General features: G+C 40.4%; 1 protein-coding gene across 2 annotated transcripts in view; it reads right to left on the bottom strand.

The window, feature by feature from the left end:
- CACNA2D1 (calcium voltage-gated channel auxiliary subunit alpha2delta 1) overlaps window positions 1-18,808 on the bottom strand; it is a 1,701,483-nt gene that overhangs the window by 232,541 nt on the left and 1,450,134 nt on the right. The window contains exon 19 of one of the 2 annotated variants that reach the window (XM_086919796.1): window positions 13,769-13,825. The exons of the other annotated variant lie outside the window; for it this stretch is intronic. Coding sequence (XP_086775922.1) covers window positions 13,769-13,825 — 57 coding nt within the window. The remainder of the gene's footprint in view (window positions 1-13,768; window positions 13,826-18,808) is intronic. 2 annotated transcript variants of the gene reach the window in all.

The following is an 18,808-nucleotide window of genomic DNA, read 5'->3' as shown; positions in this document are numbered from 1 at the left end:
GCAGGGTAGAGTAAAAACATGCGTACTGTATTTCCAATTGCAAGTCCGTGTGAGGGATGCATATAAATAGACTGCAGCCGGGGCACCTTTATGATAAACGTCACACAGCCCTGACGGCGCATGGAAAACTATATTTAAAGCGCTCATTTAGCAACATGATGCAGATTATATAAAGGAAAACTGTGGCGATCAGCAGTATTCTTTGATTTTTGCAGGTTTAGGACAAATATATCACAGTGAGACCAGAGGCGGTCGCCACTGGATCGTTATAGTTAGTATAGTGTTTCCCTAGGAAATTACTTTTTTGTGTTGCTAATTACTTTGGCACCATTTGACAACTCTCCACAACACCTTGTGAAAAAGTGCTACTTTGTGACTACTATACACATGGGAAGATTTGGGGTGATCCGGAAAGCAGGGGCCATGAAAAAAAGGGGACACAAAAACGCATTTTCTCCATTCATTTTTCCATAGAAGCTTTAGACACAGCTGCAGCTCAATCCACTGAATGGATTTGGCAAAAAATTAGATCTTGGTCAGGAAAGAGTTCTTTATGTGTGTTGGTGTAAATCCGTTCAGTAGTTTTGGAACAATTAAATGTTTTTTTTATAGCAGCGTGTCCCGGTGCTCACCCGGGTCATGCCACAACTAGTTCCCTTTGGGAAGATGCAGGAGAAGGCCCAAGGCCCCTGTAGCCCGGCTGGCTCCCTGCTCCTGTAGGAGCTGGCATGTTTTTGTTTAGAGTGACCTACCCCGGTGCCAACCCAGAATACCCCACAACTAGTCCTGTTTGTCCTGTTTATTTTTTTTAAAGTGGTGTGCTCCAGTGCTCACCCAGGGCTTACAACAACTAGTCCCCCACTGCGTGTTGTAGGGGAGGCCAAGGCCGTCGCAGCCTCAATGGCTCCCTGCATCTGCAGGAGCCAGCATCCATTTGTTTAAAGTGGCATGCCCACCCAGGGCAAGGCACAACTAGGCTCATTATTTTTTTTAAAGTGGGGTGTTCTGTGCCCACCTGGGGCCCCCCACAGTGACTCCCTTGTGGATGGCTGTGGGGGAGAATCCCAGTAGCGCTGCAGCCATGCGGGCTCCCATACTTGCATCTATCGCAGGTGCAGTGCATTGGAAGCGGGCATTGCTTCAACTTCGTGGGAGCAGATTTCTTTTGCTCTTGTGGGATGGGAACAATCAAAGCATTTCCCTTCTCAAGAGAGCGGGCAAGGAAATGCTTTGTTTTCCCACCGAGTAGGAGTTACTTTATGTGCCTACCAGGTGGGACAACTACACATTTTCTGTGCCCGGAACCCGGGCCTGGGATAAAGACGGTTTCCTGGGGGTTGGGGAAACTGGGACGCCAGTACTAACTTAGACCTGGGAATGAGGTGTCCAGGGTCTCTGTACAGCTCAGGGAGGGGGGCACATGGCCTAGGCCCGGTAGTGGATTCTAGCTAAAATATAACCTTCTGCTGGCCACCAGTATGTAGGTATAGTCAGTACCTCATTTTCATAGGAAAAGTGTTTTTTGACTTGCCTATAACTTTGGTGCCATTTGATGAATATTAACAAAATCATATTGTGCATGGAAAGTTTTTGGGTGATCCATCAAGCGGGGTCCTGAGAAAAAGGTGGGTCAAAAAAGTGCATTTCTCATGTTAATTTCCATAGGGATTTTGAATATGCCTACAGCCTGAACCACTGGATGGAATTACAGCAAATTTGGCAGAAAAGTAGTTCTTGGTCCAGAAAGAGACCTTTTTGTTATTTGGTGTAAATACGTTCAGCAGTTCTTGAGACATTAATTGGAAAACAAATTTGTATATCTAGAAGCAAAAAGCCTTCATGAATAATTTGTGATGCGTCACGAATAGGCACAACAACCGGAATGCTGTGATAGGCTGGCCATAACCTGTGTAGAAACATGTGGCTGCCATTTTGTGCAATGGCACATGGTGTCCGGGGCTGAAAGTGAAGATTGAGAACAATAGAAAGGATAAGGGTATAGGTAAGCTGACCCCAGGGGTTGAATATAAGGGTCCTTGCTGATCTTCCCAGAGTCTTTGCTTCTCTGTCAGTCAGATGTATGAGTTACTTTTTAAATCTTTCTCTGCCTCCTTGCCAAAGTGAGCAAGATCTTCTCCACTCCCAGTGGAACAAAAATATTCAAGAGAGTGAAATAAAGTGCGCTCATATGTAGGGATTCAGAGACATAAGAGAACCTCCTACCCTCCTACCTCCTACCCTCCCCAGATGATTTGGTGTTTGAAGGTTTCCTTCATAGATAAGGATTTTGTGTTATAATTATTTGCACTTTAGATGGGTTAGATAGGCACATGATGGATTTGCTAATATATACTGGATAATTTGGGAGTGCCCTAATCCTTACTCTCTTCCCCCTTTTCTTCTTTGTGAGTAGAAGAATGTTGTCCATGGGGATTTGATGTTTAAAACGGTTATCAAAGCATAATTGGGCTCTATTGAGAGTGCCCAAACTAGTTATTATCTTCATCTTAACACTCTGCGATATATGGTCTTTGGTGGAACGTGAGGGCTTTATAGTTAAATTGCACCATTTCCGACTCTATGAGTATCCTATTACCATACTGGAATGTTTGAATTATTTGCCTTATATTATCATTTTGGTTATAGGAAATCCGCAACATTCTATTTGGAATAACTTTGGCGCCGGTTGACGAATCCTCAAGAAATGCTCAAAGAAGATGGCCTGCTCCACTCCGCTCCTTCCCTGATAGTTTTGGGTTGATTTGTCTAGTGGGACCCGAGAAAAAAGGGGGGTCCCAAAACATGTTTTCCCCAGGCAGTTTTCCATAGGGACCTTTAAGTGAGGCTACAGCCCGAACTACTGAACAGAATTACACCAAATTTGGCAAAACGGTAGAGTTTGGTTAGTTGATTATACTTTTTGTTAAAATGTGTAAATCCATTCAGTAGTTCCTTAGAAAATCGAAAGTAAAATCATAGATATATTTGCAAAGTTGTACCGTACGAATACCGTCCGAGGATTATACGCGTACCCTCCCGAGCACGAGCTGCATGCTAATTTGCTGTCAACACTCCAAACCAGGAAGTGTTGGCAGCCACCTTGTGCCTCGGTAGAATCGAGGCACAAGAAAGCAGTGAAAGAAACGTGAAAAACGTGCAGAGGAGTCAGGGTAGAAACACCCTGACCCCCTAGGCCTGCTCAGGGGGTCCCACATGGACCCCCAAGGCCCAAAATCGCTGCGGAACGAGGTCCACTTGGAACAGATTGAGGATATACCCTCCTATGATTAAGGCGTATGAACGCTGAAACGCGTCAGGACTTTTTGTGTCACGTGCTGCAGTGCCTCAAACTATTAAAGTCAACTTTCAGTGATAAGACGCGTTGGGCTCTATTTGTTATATAAATACTTTATTTATATATTTATATTTTTTCCCCAATGGTCCGAGCCTTTAGGAGTCATTCGACAGCTTTCCTATCTCCTCTGCATTCCGATAAGCATTGAGGTACCCCTACGCGTTTCGAGGCCGATTTGCCTCTCATCAGTGGATGGCTGCTATCATCTCTGGCGCACGGAAGTCTCTCATGGGCGTGCATAATTATTTAATTGTACCCTGGTGGGCCGCGCTGAGAGCCCTGTCAAAGTATATGCACGCTGGGACTTGTAGTCTTTAGAGAGTCACTTTCCACCATCAGTGGGCTCTATACACCAGAATTAAAAGTTGTTTCTCTTCCTCAGTATGATCGCAGTGTAGCGGAATTCCTTAGTAGGTGTTGGGACTGCTGTGCTGTTCGGGTCGGGAATAGTCCGAACCTTCAGTCTTCTCATTATTTAACAATGGTGCTCTCCTCATGCGGGGACAGGCATATTCTACATTTTTCCCAATGGTCCAATCTTTTAGGAGTCACTCAACAGCTTTCCCATCTCCTCTGCATTCCGATAAGCATTGTGGTAGCCCTACGCGTTTCAAGGCTGATTTGCCTCTCATCAGGGGCTGGCTGCTATTCTTATATATATAAGTTAACCCATTATACTTTTCTATAACTATATTTTAATTACGATATATTTGTCATATACATTATAAGTGTAGGATAAAAAAATTGTGTTCAATATTTTTGTCTCCATATTTATGTCCCATGATGTTTATGGTCTCAATATCTTGTCAGTGGGCCGCATGTGACCTTCGGCCAAGCCTCCATGCAACCCCCAACCTGGATGGCCAAAGCCCCGCTGTGCATGGTGCTTTTAAAAAATATATATTTTCTTGATCCTGTGAGACATAAGCAAGAGTCTGTTGGGAGCCAACACATCTGTCTGTACACCGGAGTGTCTATCTTGGGAGCACAGGGGGCTGAGCTAGCTTCCGAAAGACTCTCACAGGATTGCTTCATACTAAAAAAACATTTTTTCAAATTTTTCACCATGGGGGATTCTTATGGACCTCCACTACAAAGACTAGGTCCCTTACCTGCCCCCTCATACCTTAATTATTTTTAATATTCAGGACATTGGGTCCTCGTCTCGGAGTTCCGTAATGGTAGCCGCAACATTTCTGTTTGTGTTGCATCTCACCAATCAGAGCGAGTTCTCTCACAGGATTTATGAGAGTCAGTCGCTCCTGCAAGATAGCTCATGGGAAAAAGGCCCTTGTGGCCAGTCAGACAGCTCAGACTTTGAAGTTGCATGCACACAGGAATCTAACGAGGTTCTATGGTACCCAGCCGTCCAGATATATATGAATTTTGAGGCTAAATTTCTCAAAAACTACTGAACATATTTACACAATTCACAAAAGTCTTTTATTCTGGGTAACGATCTAGCTTCCTGCCAAATTTGGTGCAATTTTGTTCAGCAGTTTTGGCTGTAACACTGAATAAAATTTGGTAATGAAATCGGAATTTAATTCCCCCCTCTATTTCTTGGCCCCTGCTTGATGGATTACTCCCAAACTTTCCAGGAAGGACCTGAGGTTGATGTACTTATGTTTTGAAGACTTTTGTAAACATTTGTCAATCAACACCATAGTTAGTAGCAAGCAACTGATGGGATATGTGTATATATATATATATATATATATATATATATATATATATATATATATATATATATATATATATATATATATATATATATATATATATATATATATATATATTTGGTAATTTTTTTTTATCCCAAGTCCACAAACCGCTGGTCAATTCCACAGTCACGCCAGTACAGTGAATCAGGCTGTGGAGCCCATAAGAATGTTTGCAAGTGGGAAATAATCCAAAGGCATTCATCATGTAACTTGAGAAAGGATGCAAAGCCCATACGCGTTGTCCTTGACATCGCTAATAAACTTGACTACTTCACCATGAGGAGTGCCTTTGGATTATTTCCTGGTTATGAATATATATATATATATCTGTATATGTTCACTACCACTGGCTATTTGTAACAAATGTTCACCCATTTATTTTCTCAGTGCAAAGGTCAATTTCTCTAATCTTGCAAATATGCAGCCTGACTTAAGAAATCTCTGCGTATTTCCTTACAGAGTTGCAGCCATTGCCACTCCAAAGAAATGAAAGCCCCCTGCGCTTAATAGCAGTGATAGATAAAATATCAGTCATATTGAACCTGTGTAGGGGTACACAGCTATAGTTGAGTCCAGAGAAAAAATTTAAAAATATTTTCCATAATGTCAATTAGTAAACCGCACATTTCAGCCAATGTAAAGGTAATTAGTCATTGTTATCTAACCCTGATCATTCATTTGAAAAAAAATACCACTTAAATCCACTGCCTTCAAATAGTCCTGTAGTCATCAAAATAAAAAAGCACATTCGATGGACTATTCAAAGAACTAGTCTCTGAATAATGCACTTGATTTGAATTATCAGAATATCTATAGAATCTCCGGAGTTATTGCTCTTTTGTTCAGTCGACATTGCCTTCATGAAATTAGATGCTTCACATAGACTAGAAGGTGCCCTTCACAGGAATGATATCAGAGGATTAAATTAAAGCCAGTCATCCCAAAGTATGTTTATACCTGTGTCGGAAAACCTACTGTTTGTAAAATAAAACGGTAAAATGTGTACGAGGTGTGTGTTGTGTGTTTGCGTTTATTGTGCAAATTCGTGTAAAATTATCAAATATTCCATTCCAAACATAACATTCTTATGAATTGTTACAGGTATAGTATAAAGCAATGACAACCAAAATGCAATAAAATAATGTAATACTCTTTTCCTCCATTTCTAAAATATTCAAAATTATTTTGTATTTATTCATCGATAAATAAGCAATGAGAAGAAAATACAATCTTACATGCAATGTTAGGTTAACATCAAGACACACCAAAACAGCATGCATGAAGGAAATGTCACAGGAGAAAAGGCATGGCCAATCCACCAGTAAAATGCAAACAAAAAAACAAATAGTGCAGTGAGTAGACAAAACTCCCAATCAACAAATCAAATTTATTTAATTGTCAACCTTGACTAAATGGAGCTGGAAACGTTTGTGTCGAGGGGAACAGTTTACAATCATTTTTGAGAGCTAGTAATCAGACACCTGTGGACAAATCTATGTCAGATTAGATCCTCTTATACGACCTGTCTTTGTTTTGTGCTGTGATATTCTAATGTCCCTCTGTGCAAAATTGACATTCATAAAATTCATAGAACTCTGACCTCAATAAAGCTAATAAGGAAATGTTTCACCTGAGAAACCCTGCAATGGCCAGCATATGCAAATGTTGAGCCCTACCAGGATCAGGAAACCTCTATCCACTTTCTAAATAGGAGAGTGCTATGACTGTAGACTCTATATAGAATAGAACAGGTGGGATAATTTTAAAAAATAGTGGCAGAATTGAAAGAGTATCGGGGTGAGCATGGAGTGCTACATTTATATTGGCCTGATTACAAGTTTGGTGGATGGGATCGTCTGTCACAAACATGATGGATTTCCCGTCCACTGTATTACAAGTTCCATAGGATATAATGGAATTGTAATGCGGCGAACGGGATATCCGTCACGTTTGTGACGGAGTAACCCTGTCCACCAAACTCGTAATCAGGTCCTCGGTCTGTTTCTTTCAAGGAAAAGGTTCCACCTTGTGCAAAGCAACTTCGTGCTTCAAGGAGTCCATATTTTGACTTTGGTTTGCGACTACATGAGTGGCTACATTCCTGGATAGAAGCTCTTAAGAGTCACAAGAAATAGTGGTAGACTTTTTTTACTTGTGATTTGCAAGGACTAAAATGTCCACATTGTGAATCACAAAGTCATCTTTTTTCGATTGTGATTTGGACTTTTGCACTCTCAAAGTGTGCCATTAAGTACCACGTTGGATTTAAGAGTGCAAGCACCTGTTGTACTTCTGGTCTCTGATTTCTTTACACAATCATTGAACAGCGATAGGAAAGTCGTTTGATTTCACTTCACCTTAAATTGTTTAACAATAAATTGAGATTGTTTAAATTTGTGATTCTCAAAAAGTGCCTTTATAATTTTAATGTAATAAATAATTTAAATGTAGTTTTTGATTTGATTTAAGTGATCTTTTTGCTCATCTGCATATCATAATAGAAGCCCACTATGAATGCTGCACCATAAGACTTAATAGAATAGACACAAACCCTTCTCTTTTGATCAGAAACAGCAGGGAACTGGTTTCCTGTATCAGGACAGAAAACAAAATGGGATACTATGACTCCACAATGAGAAATGAGGATTAATACGGGAAGTCGTTTGTGGCCAGTCAAAAGTACCCACACCCCGCAGAGCTATATTTTGTGAGACTCATCTTAGAATGAACATGAATGTATAATACTTTGTAAACATTTCAATGAAAATGAAGTGAGCCAACTCAAAGTCAAATCAAACAAGACTAGTTTCTACCCACAAAATGAGTACACTTGTGTAAAAAAAAGTGATTAGGTAAATGTTTTTTGTCTGCTCTTTGTTTAAACATAAAGAAATAATAGCCCACGCCTTGGGTAGAGTTATGTCTACTGCTCACTATCCTCATTCAAATTCTTTTTGTACAAAGGGTTGTACAAAGGGTTGGAGTAGAATATTAAATGAACCTTGATCTGTCTAACTATAGCTTTACTTGCAGCACTTATTATATAGAGCCAACAAATAAAAACATGCTTAATAAAGACTTAACATCCTATAACATCATGCGTTGCGTTCCAGATAGTCACAGAAATTAACAAAGTGATTTACGAAAAATACATTGGGCTTGATAAAACAGAGTAGTTTGCACTCCTCAATAAAGTTTAAGTGCACAAAACAGGTTCCAAATGCAAATTCTCAGTGCTGATGCACAAAATCGATGGAATTTTAAAACTGGAAAATAAACCTATATATAAGGCAATCTCACAAAAGTAAACAAAAATGCCACATTTTCAAGTGTAATTTTTGGGGTGAGACATATGGACGTTCTGTGTTGGCCATGCTACAAAAAAAGGCGGACTCCCACAAATTCTCAATTTTACATGTATTAGTATTCATATATGTTGTAAAAACCTTAACTTCCTAGAGGGCATCTGGAACTTTTATCCTGGCAACATCAGATGAAAATGTGTTTATAGAGTGAAAAATGAGATTGAGAACCACCATATTTAGTATTATTATATGATAACTCTTTTAAGAGGCCCTTTAGAAGTACAATTGAACATTACAGTGTATGCCATTGTACCACAGCCAGTTGTGCCAGTTGTGCAGATGCATGGCAGAGACTGTTTAACAAGGCTTTAAGAAATTGTACTAAAATAGGTAGGATTCGAGACCAAGCCTAAGAAATGTATGCATTTTCATTCCACCCTACTCCATTCTCGCACCTTCAGCTCTACCCAACAACCTTCTTCTCTCCCCTACAAACCTTTTAATGATGTCTATCTCTTTCCATCTCTTTCCGTTCACCCTTTGCATTCAATACCCAAAGTAAAATTATTTTTTTGAAGGACACTCTGTCACAATGTAGCTATGTAAAAATATTCTACCAGGCTGAATATGTGCATATGCACTGAATAGGCATTCTATGAATCTCTGCACTAGTATGTATATTTGATCTGATTATTCTTCTGAGTGTCATTTAGACATGACCAGTAATTATGAATTGAAAAATAACTCAGCAAATATAGAATACATATCATGTACTTCCAGTTTTCTTGCTCATGAATTTTAAATTGGGCACAAATTGTAGAATAATGCACACAGCAATTGTGTTTCTGTTGTACACGTTATAATCTCTAGTTCTGTGAGTGCATGAACAAGTACTTCACAGGCAGATCTGGTGGTACTTCGAGGTATGCTACCATGTGACACACAGGAGTGAGTATAATTTACACTCCACTTCTAGTAGATGCTAGTGTAAAAACTGGCACAACTACCACTCAGTTTTACACTAGTGCATGGCTACTAATGATCCTGTCTGTGTGACAATTAATCAATAAATTGACATAGAGATACTTACAGACTTTGTTTAGAGTTTCCTGCCTTAGTGTATTTCTGTACCTTGGACAATGTGATGATTCAATTTAGCACTCTTAAGCGGTCCAGAGGGATTATAGATGACACACCCACTGACCACTGATTATTTCTGTAGCAAACATAGACTATTTGGAAACAAACCTAATGCTCCTGTGATCTGATACTTATAATTACTATTGCACTCACAAGACCTTGGAATCCTTTCTCCCCATCTTCTATGTGGTAGCCCTGTACCCGCAAAATATGAAGCAATGTTTACAGTTTAACTGATGGCACTCTTGAAAACCCTGAATAAATAGGAAATTAACTTCGCTGCACTCCATACCTGATTTGCATTTACAACAACTCCTGACTGTAGACCTGAAAGATATGAAACCATCGTAGGACATTGTGTGAGCTGGAGGGTTTTGCACAAGTTCCAATACGTCTTGAAAGGATTACCCTGGTCAGTTATGTATTTATGATATTTGTGATGTTCGATATGCAGGTTACTAATTCCATGTGTATATCAAATTTTAAAGCGAGCGGTTACCCAAAGGTGTCCTGACACTAAAAATACAAGTTTGTGTCTGAAGAAGATAGTCCTAAATAATGACAAATTACGTCAGGACTTTTTAAAAGAAAAACGTTTTCAAAGACTTACGGAATCTCAGCAGGTTGGGTTTGGCCCGAAAACCAAGAGAACGTTTATTCCAAGGTGGCGCTGGAATATCAGAAAAAGCTTGTCTGCCACATCTAACCTTACTAAACTTGGGAAAAACCACATGATTGTAGGAAAAGGAATGCAACAGTCTGACAGGTCAGTGTCGTATGAACATATTAGAAATATAAGTAGGAGGGTGGGTAGGAAACATGGACTTGTGTCAGAAAAAAAGTTTGAAAATGGCTGTTTTATGGATATGGAGCCAATGTAGGATTTAAGATAAACTGATATACTATTGTATTTATGAAGGCACTATACTACTCTAGCTGCAGAATTTTGAATTTACTGGAGTATATGCATTAAATAGGTCAGAAGGCCAGTATATAGCACATTTAGTAATAAACTTTACTGATGATCAAACCTTTTATCGGCAGCTGTTTACATGTCAGTGGTATGGTGGGAAGGATTTTCTTCGAAATCTTCATAGAGAAAAAGCAAGTAGCTGGTAATTTCTTAATATGGGGTTCGCAGTAGAGTTTGGAGTAAAAAATAACACCCAAATTACATGTCTTAGTAACTGGGATAGGACATATGCTCAAAGTCCTGGACCACCAAGAAGGGGACCTCAGTCTCCTTAGCATGAAGGCAAAGTGAGTAGGCATTCATCCAATTTGCTACTTCAAGTAAGCTGCTTTTAAAATGTTCTTGTAGGCTATTAGAATTACCATCTAGGTGCACAATAATCTCAGTATTGTCAGCATATGCATAAATCTGATATTGAAAGTAGGTGATCAGATTTGTCTCTGGAGCCACATATATATTAAACAGTGCCGGGGTGAGGGCAGAGCCTGGAGGTACCCAAAATATGGATTACGAACCTTGAGATGGAAAGATGGCAACTGATCTGCTTGTTTTCAGGATATTTCAAAAGGCTTCAACCCATAATAGTACATTACCCTGGATGTCTATTTCACGGAGCCGGTAAATAAAATAAAAAGTGAGACTCTGCCAAATACTGCTTACAAATCTAACTTGAATGAGGGCTGTAGACCTCCCACAGTTAAGACCATACTGATTTCAATAGCGGCAGGGATGAGCACACTCTCAGTGCTGTCGATCAACCTGAAACCAGATTGAAAGATGTTTATGGCATTCATCATCTCTGGGTATTGAGACAATTGGGAGTTGACTCGACTCTCAAGAGTTTTCATGACAAAAGGAAGAACAGAAATAAGATGACAGTTTGCTGAAATGGTTACATGTTTTTCATTTTGGATGCCAATTGTACCACAACCTCGGTTTCCCCTGTGCTGAAAATTATAAAAGAGGATGTGGAATGGTGGGGGTATTTAATGGGACATGATTGTTGGTAATAGTTTAATGATATTTGTATCCTATTTTGGGCTTCAAAAAGTCCTGGAGGTCGTTGTAATGTAGATATCAATAGAGTGTTCTTCAGGGCAGGGTTTGGCGAGTTCTTGAATAATACTCAAAACAACCCTTATTTGGCTGGATTCCTCACAGGTGCATTTTTCAAAATATGCATTCTTGGCAGTCTAAATAGTTTTGCGGTTCCCTTTCCCATACCTCGAGCTGAGCAGTTTGTCTTCATCAGATGCAGACTTGTGATATTTGCACTCCAAGTTGTGACACGTATGCTTCAGCTCCAATAACTCCCCATTAAACCATTTGTTGATGTATTTAATGCCTGGTATGGGGTTTCTTGTTTTATGTGCAGCTAATTCATTATGAGTGTCAGACATATTGTGAAATATGCATTCCAGTAGAGCTTAGTAATAGAGCTTTGGTGTTGATGGCATATAGGATACACTGGAGCTGTTCTGTGATGTCTTTTTGTAGTGCTTGAACAGGATGGACAAAGGGACACATCTACTCTGGCTGATGGGAGTGTATTTCCGATTTAAAAGGTTAATGGAGGTGAAGGAGTTTTCTGACCATGGCAGTTGTAGGACCAACAAATTAGCTGTTCTAAGGTTATTTATAACAACAAAGTCAAGTGTTTCTGAGTCTGTGTCTGGCTGTCCATTGGACAACTCACGGTTTGGTTGATGCTGGGAGCATCAAGGAAGTTCCTTGCTGGTTCAGATTCTGAACAGTAGACCTAAATAGTAAAGTCACTCATGACACTATTTGGTTGGCTATAGTTTGCAAAACAAGGGAACATTTCGAGAGACTCATCCATGAAAGTTGGATGCTGCAAAAGCAAATGAGCTTTAAATAATATTATGCGAGGAGGTGAAGCACCACTTGTAGGTAGTGTCCTTGGTGCAGTCATAAGGTCTCATGTTAGGCCAGTGCCAAATCTTCCCCTTGGCAATAACTGCGTGAGTTTGCTCGCCCCTGGCCATAGAGTTGTTAGTGAAAACCAGTAGCGGCCCGGGCAGGTAAGATCAGTGGGGCCGTAAAGACTGGTGGGGGATATTTCGATAGACGTTTACGAGGGAAAATGTATTATTTATTTAATTTTTCCTTGTCATTGTCCATCAAAATCCCCCCCCCCCCACCCAGTCCCAGCACTCCATCGCGATTACCTGCATTGGCCACAACTGGTACAAACCTGTATCTTTAAAATCTGTATGTAATTGCCAACAGGTTTTCTAATGCCATATGTTTTACATTGTACTATGTTAGGTAGTAGGTTATCAGAACTTTATATGTGCATCCTTGCTTCTGGTGATTAAGATATCATCATGTGCCTAGTAGTTTCAGAGATTACACTGTCATGTATGATGCAGCATACACTTGTCTTTTTGAAATGCACTTAAATGGATTGATATTTATGATATTCACAACTAAAAAGGAGAATGCAAAAAGGGAATAATAGCTTCTAGGCACCATGTGGATTATTTATTGTGGTATTACACTGATTTTAGAAAAATGTGGAGAGTGTTAAGGTAAGCCTATTAAACGGATGATTGCCTTCCAAGATTCAGTAAAAGATGGAAGGAAGAAAACATGAGTGTGTCCTGTAAATTATTCGTATTAGCATAGAAATCAGAATACCTCTGTGTTTTCTGAAATCTCAAAATTGTATTACTCATCTATTCTCAATTAGAAACATTTCTAAGAAGAATTACTGTAGTAATCATCACAGTTTTACAAAGGGCCGGTATGTTTCCTATTTGTGAGTAAAGGACCATTTTATAACATGCAGCTTACTAATCCAAAATCAAATGACAAAGACAACAGAGTTCAAAATATTAGTACAGTAATCTTACCATGTTCAGTAATCTCCATTGCCAATAATGTTAAAACATGTGCGCTTTTACACAAAAGGCGTTTTGCAAGCGTCATGCTTTGAAAGCTGTGGCATGTGTCCAATACACAGCTCCCTGTTAGGCTACTTATGTACAGTGGGGTCCAGCATAACTCACAAGAACATGATTGGACAGAAATCTCAGTAGGCGACAGTTTGTTCATGGTAGAACAAATAGTTGCCTTCACTATTATCATTTGTTCGTTAGATTAAAAAAGTTTGAAAAATTGTAATCGAAACTCTGTGATATACGGAGGAATCTGCATGGACACCACTGTAAACTGGGCAGACAAATTCTGGACTTAGTTTTGGGTTGAAGCACTTATAAGCACTAATTGGCACCACATCCACAGTTACCTGAACATGAGGATATCGGTTTCTGACATTAACCATTGGAATACCTAAACCAATGTGCTGAAGTGACAAAAAACAGGTACTTGTAACTCATGAACAGCCTGGAAGTTTATTATGTTGGAATTTAATACAATCACAGTTTGCTTCCTAAACATTCACGCTTAAATAACCTGAATCCTAGATATATAAGCACCTTCCTGTGAAAAGTGCATTATCAGTGAGCAGGGTGAGGGTGATGTAACAAAAGAAAAAGGTGACATATAAAGTTTGTGACTGTTTGTGTGCAATTACTTTTTAAGTGCTTCTACACTATTTACCTGCCTCAGGGACCCATGTGTGATCCTTCATGTCTTTGTATTAGTGGGCACTTCCTTGAACAACCTCTGAGTATGCTTCTGTTAATATGGGTTCAACGTGTACTTATCTAATGCTCCCAGAAGCAGAGATACCAACTCTCCATCTGGTATCCAGAAAGGAATTCACTGGAGGCAACGTAAACAAGTGTGTCACTTATATTTTACCACTGGTTGCAAAGGCCATTAACCTCTGTGCCCACCCCTAGCCTGCTCTGGTAAGAATTCAAATCATTTATGGGAATGTCGAACCACCTCTGGGTTTTTGTGTCCAATTTCGGTGACCATGACATGGACCTCTGTGATTATATTGAGAGGGAACAAATGCTGATATATATATGGAATGAGCCATGAACCCTTACCTGTAGGTCAACAGTAGAAATCATTGTTCTTTTGTATTTATTTAGTAGAATCTTTTCATTACCAGTCTTGTTTTACATTTGCAGAAGCTTTCATTGTGTTCATTGTGTCTTTTTTTTAACACTTTTGTTTTAAATTTGCAGAAGCTGTTATTGTGTAATGAAACGAGACAAGTATCAGACAACATAAAATTCATTTACTCTGAAAAGTCCAATCTGCAGGTATTCAAATATTTTACCATTTTGTCTAGTATGTGGAGCTGTATCAGAATTACAAGAATGATTGATTTAAAAAATAAAGCCTCCATGACTGCGGGTTAAAGGATTATGATTATGGTTGATTTGTTTGTGGTATTTATGTTTTTCTTTGTACATAAAATAATTAGGGGATTAAATAATGTGATGACAGATTATATTATACAATTTTAAAGTTTGTAGATTTTCAGTTGTAATTGTTTTAACAAATTGCGCTTTACACTAATGATTTCAAGATTTGAGAAATATATTTCATCGCATTCTAGGAGGCTTATAATATTAAACATGAATTTGGTTCTGTTTCTCGTCCTGTGCTGTTTCCAAGGATTTTGTTTTAACTTCTCATGATTTATATACCCCAGTGAATAATATATTGTTCTAAAACTGAGTTTGCGGAATTTTTACAAACCAGACTTGGATAAATCTCAGTGACCACAACTGTTTGTTCGTGCTCTCTACAAAATGATATAGTGGGTAGTAATGTCTGTATTGTTCCTCTCCAAAAATAACTCCTAGTTATTTTCACCCACAGTGCTACGTTTTGGGAAATACAAGCACAACAGGAATTTATTCCACACTTGATTTCAACAACCATTAAGTCCAATATTTGTCGGCTTTCTTTCTTTTGTGTCATCACACAAAGTTGAAATTAACTGATGGGAAATGCTCTAAGCGCTGAGGTAGAAGAAAAGATTGAGCAGATTGTGTTGTGGATAATTGTTTCTTTTACATATGCATGGACACAGCAGTCTGCTAAAAACTGGGTATAGAAGCAATACTGTAAAGGAAGTTTTAGTTCAATATGTATACGGGTGAATGGTACTTTAATCAAAATGATGTATTTCACATAGTGGGATATGATTAATTTAGTTAGATGGGATGTAAAATGTATGTATCAAATCTCCAGGAAATGAAGCCATTTGATGCCATTTGCTGGTTATATTTTACTAGCACGATATATATTCTCTAAAGATAGCAATATTACATCTGAATACCTGCATGCTACAGATGTTAGACCTTTTTTCTGCACTTAAAAGTTGTTTATGATCATATGGATAACATTATGCACATGTATTACAAGACCGGAGCTCTGGAAAAGCTTACACAAGTCTCTGCCGACTTGTTTAGGAAATGTGCTTCATAATAGGACCTGCTACAGTGTTAAGTAATAAATCACTGTATTGTATCCACACAGCCCGTCTAGATGTGTACACTTGGTTTATATGGAGGGGTTGTGTTAGGTAATGTCTTTAGTGTTAATAAACCAAAGAAGCATCTGGGCGTTGAACTGAACAAGTTGAAGTAGTCATGCATGATTATTTGGTGAGGAGTCAGGTCTGGCACTGCTTCCTGAATCTAGCTGGATGTTCTGGAAAGCAGCATGTTCTCAAACTTCGTGCTATAAAAGCCAGTCCTTTGGGAGATGACCATTTTGGGTCCATATTATACAATGTGCCCTGCTGACGCTTGTGTATTACAGATAGTGCTGGCACACATGTTGCATCAGTGCTATCATGAGAGGGCCTTCCCTCATTTGCATGGCGGTGTGGCCCCATGCAAATATGAGAATCACTGTGCCTCATTACAAAATTTGGCACAGAGGCAAACATGCCTTTCAATGTTCCTCCTAAATGCATTCCTTTGGAGGAGATAAAGGAGGGTCTCATGGATCCCTCAGATACCCCTTTTCAGGAGGTTGCAGTCATTCATGCCACCCGCCTGCAATGGGATCTCTAATTCCCCTTAAAAGTGCAGACATGTTTCAGCCTGCACAGTGAAACACTGAGCAGATTTTGAACAGCTGCACTGTATTTCACTTGAATGTGATGCCCACAGAGCAGTTTGAGTTCATGGCAGCCCTGGAGGGAGCACATTAATTCTAATGGAGTGCACTTTCCTTGTTTGAGAAAGGTGCACCACGGCACAAACAAGGAAAGTGCACAGTATTCATAATATCACCTGGCTTTGCCCATTCTTCATTTACATGATCTCATCAAAATATTTTGATATTTGGGAGTTAGATGCATTGCACTTTTTTTCCCTCTACACACTTCATTGGTGCACATCAGGTTTCAAAAGCTAGTACTATACAATATTCCTACTATTCAAGACTAAATCCCTGCCCTACACGATCTCATCAAATTGTGATTCTAGGTTCCTCATCGCGGCTGTCTTTTACACACTAAGGGCCTAATTATGATGTCAGACGGTAAGCCACCCGACAGCTCATCGGAGGCTTTCCGCCCGACATCATAGGTTCCCGTCCCAACAAAGTTTTATAGTACTGCCGGTCAGAGGGAAACCCGCGGGTGAATTCTGCTGCTCTACCGACAAGCACACAGAGCCCGCGGGGGCAGTGGGCAGAAAAGTAATCCCATAATGACGACAGAGCCAGCCTCAGCTCTGCCAATGAGATTACGATGTTGTTTTCCACCTGCCTTTTCATGGTTGTCTGCTCACCATGAAAAGGGAGGCAGACAGTGACTTTGGGAGTCCTGAGCAGGCCCCCCTTACTCCCGGCCCCTCCACTATGGGGCCTGGTGGGCAACTATGGTGCTCACCTTAACATCCCTCATGGTGCATGGATGTTCGAAAACATACATTTTTCCACTGCAGCTTGGGCTGTGACCCTTTTCCGGCTGCCACACAAGCTGCTATTCAAAATGGAGGTTTCTGATTGGTTGCATCCTCATTCCAGGGGCATAACACAGGCCCACGCAGCCCACGCGGTGCAGGGGGGCCCCTGCGCTCCAAGGGGCCCCTCACTCTCAGCAGAACTTAAAACCAGCTAGGCTATATACAGTGTGCACACCGCATACCACGGACGGTGACGGCCTCAATGTAACCATTAATTATGGGGGGATATGAACACAGGCCCCCGCAGGGGGCCCCCACGCTCAAGCCAGGGGCCCCCTCACTCTCAGCAGAGGAAGACGCAGGCAAGCCAGGCCTATAAACAGTATGCGCATGCACACAGCGGATGGTGACGTGCCCGAGCCTCTATTTTAAACATAAATTATGGTGCTGTGCGTGCGCACGCCCTGCCGGCCTGGCCTGCCTGAGCCTTTTTAAATTATTTAAATAGTTGGTGCGCACTGCGCAGTACGGCTCTTACTTCTTCATAATTAAGGTCCGTGGGCGGGGTGCCAATGTTGTCATGCGCATTGTAAAAGTGCACATGACTTCAGTACTGGCTTAGAAAAAGCCAGAAGGGTGCGGCCGCCGTGGCACTAAAAGAGTACCAACCCCTGCCCCCTGGCCCAGTCAGTCTTCCTGTCTTCTGCTGCCCGCCTCGCTCGCCTTCAAAGCTGCAGGTCAGCCAGGCCTAAGGTGAGCGTGCAAGTATGTCGTGTCCTGCTCAGTGCTCACATGCAGCACAGACCCATTGGCATTGCCTGTGCTTGTTTTTTCGTATGTAGAGAAGAAACTTCTTGTAATCGGTTGTTTGAGTTCTCCGAAGAGAACGCACTGCTTGCTGTCTGTGGGCGTGGGGGTAATTTGTACAGGGCCTGTCGGCTCCAACCCGTGCAGGCTAATGATTGACGAGCATGTACAGTGCCACAGAGACGTGATGCTTCTGTACCATGTCCTCACCCCCATCCTGCCTCCATGTTACGTGATACTGCCCATAACTCATTTCATCCTATCTGGAGAGCAGTATTATTTTAGTCATAAGAAACTATAGTATGAATAACTAATTTCGACTCGAAATTAGTGCTTCGTGAAGTAGTGTCATTCTGAAGCTCTGTAACTAATGGATAATTCTCATGCTTGTCACTACTCTGTTGGGTAAAGCACTTTCTGGAGTCCTGCTTCTCAGTGTAATTTCCAGTGCCAAGTGTGAAACTTCATAAAATAGCGTAGAGGGTTAATGTGCCTTCTACCAATGCCTTTCATGTAATCTTAGGTAGATATTTGTATTTTAAGATAGGTCAGCTGGTTACTGCTTTTGTTGCTGAATGACACCTTGTGCTATTTGTGAGTAACAAGTTAGAGTCCAGGTAATATAGCTCAGTGAGCTGTGCACCTGCTACAAACCGCTACATGTGAGATGCAAGGCGGAGGTTTGCATCCCT

This window comes from Lissotriton vulgaris, chromosome 1_1, assembly GCF_964263255.1.
Source record: "Lissotriton vulgaris chromosome 1_1, aLisVul1.2, whole genome shotgun sequence".
Lineage (NCBI taxonomy): Eukaryota > Metazoa > Chordata > Amphibia > Caudata > Salamandridae > Lissotriton > Lissotriton vulgaris.
Note: the sequence above shows the minus strand (reverse complement) of the source record. Positions and strands in the feature narration are given on the sequence as shown.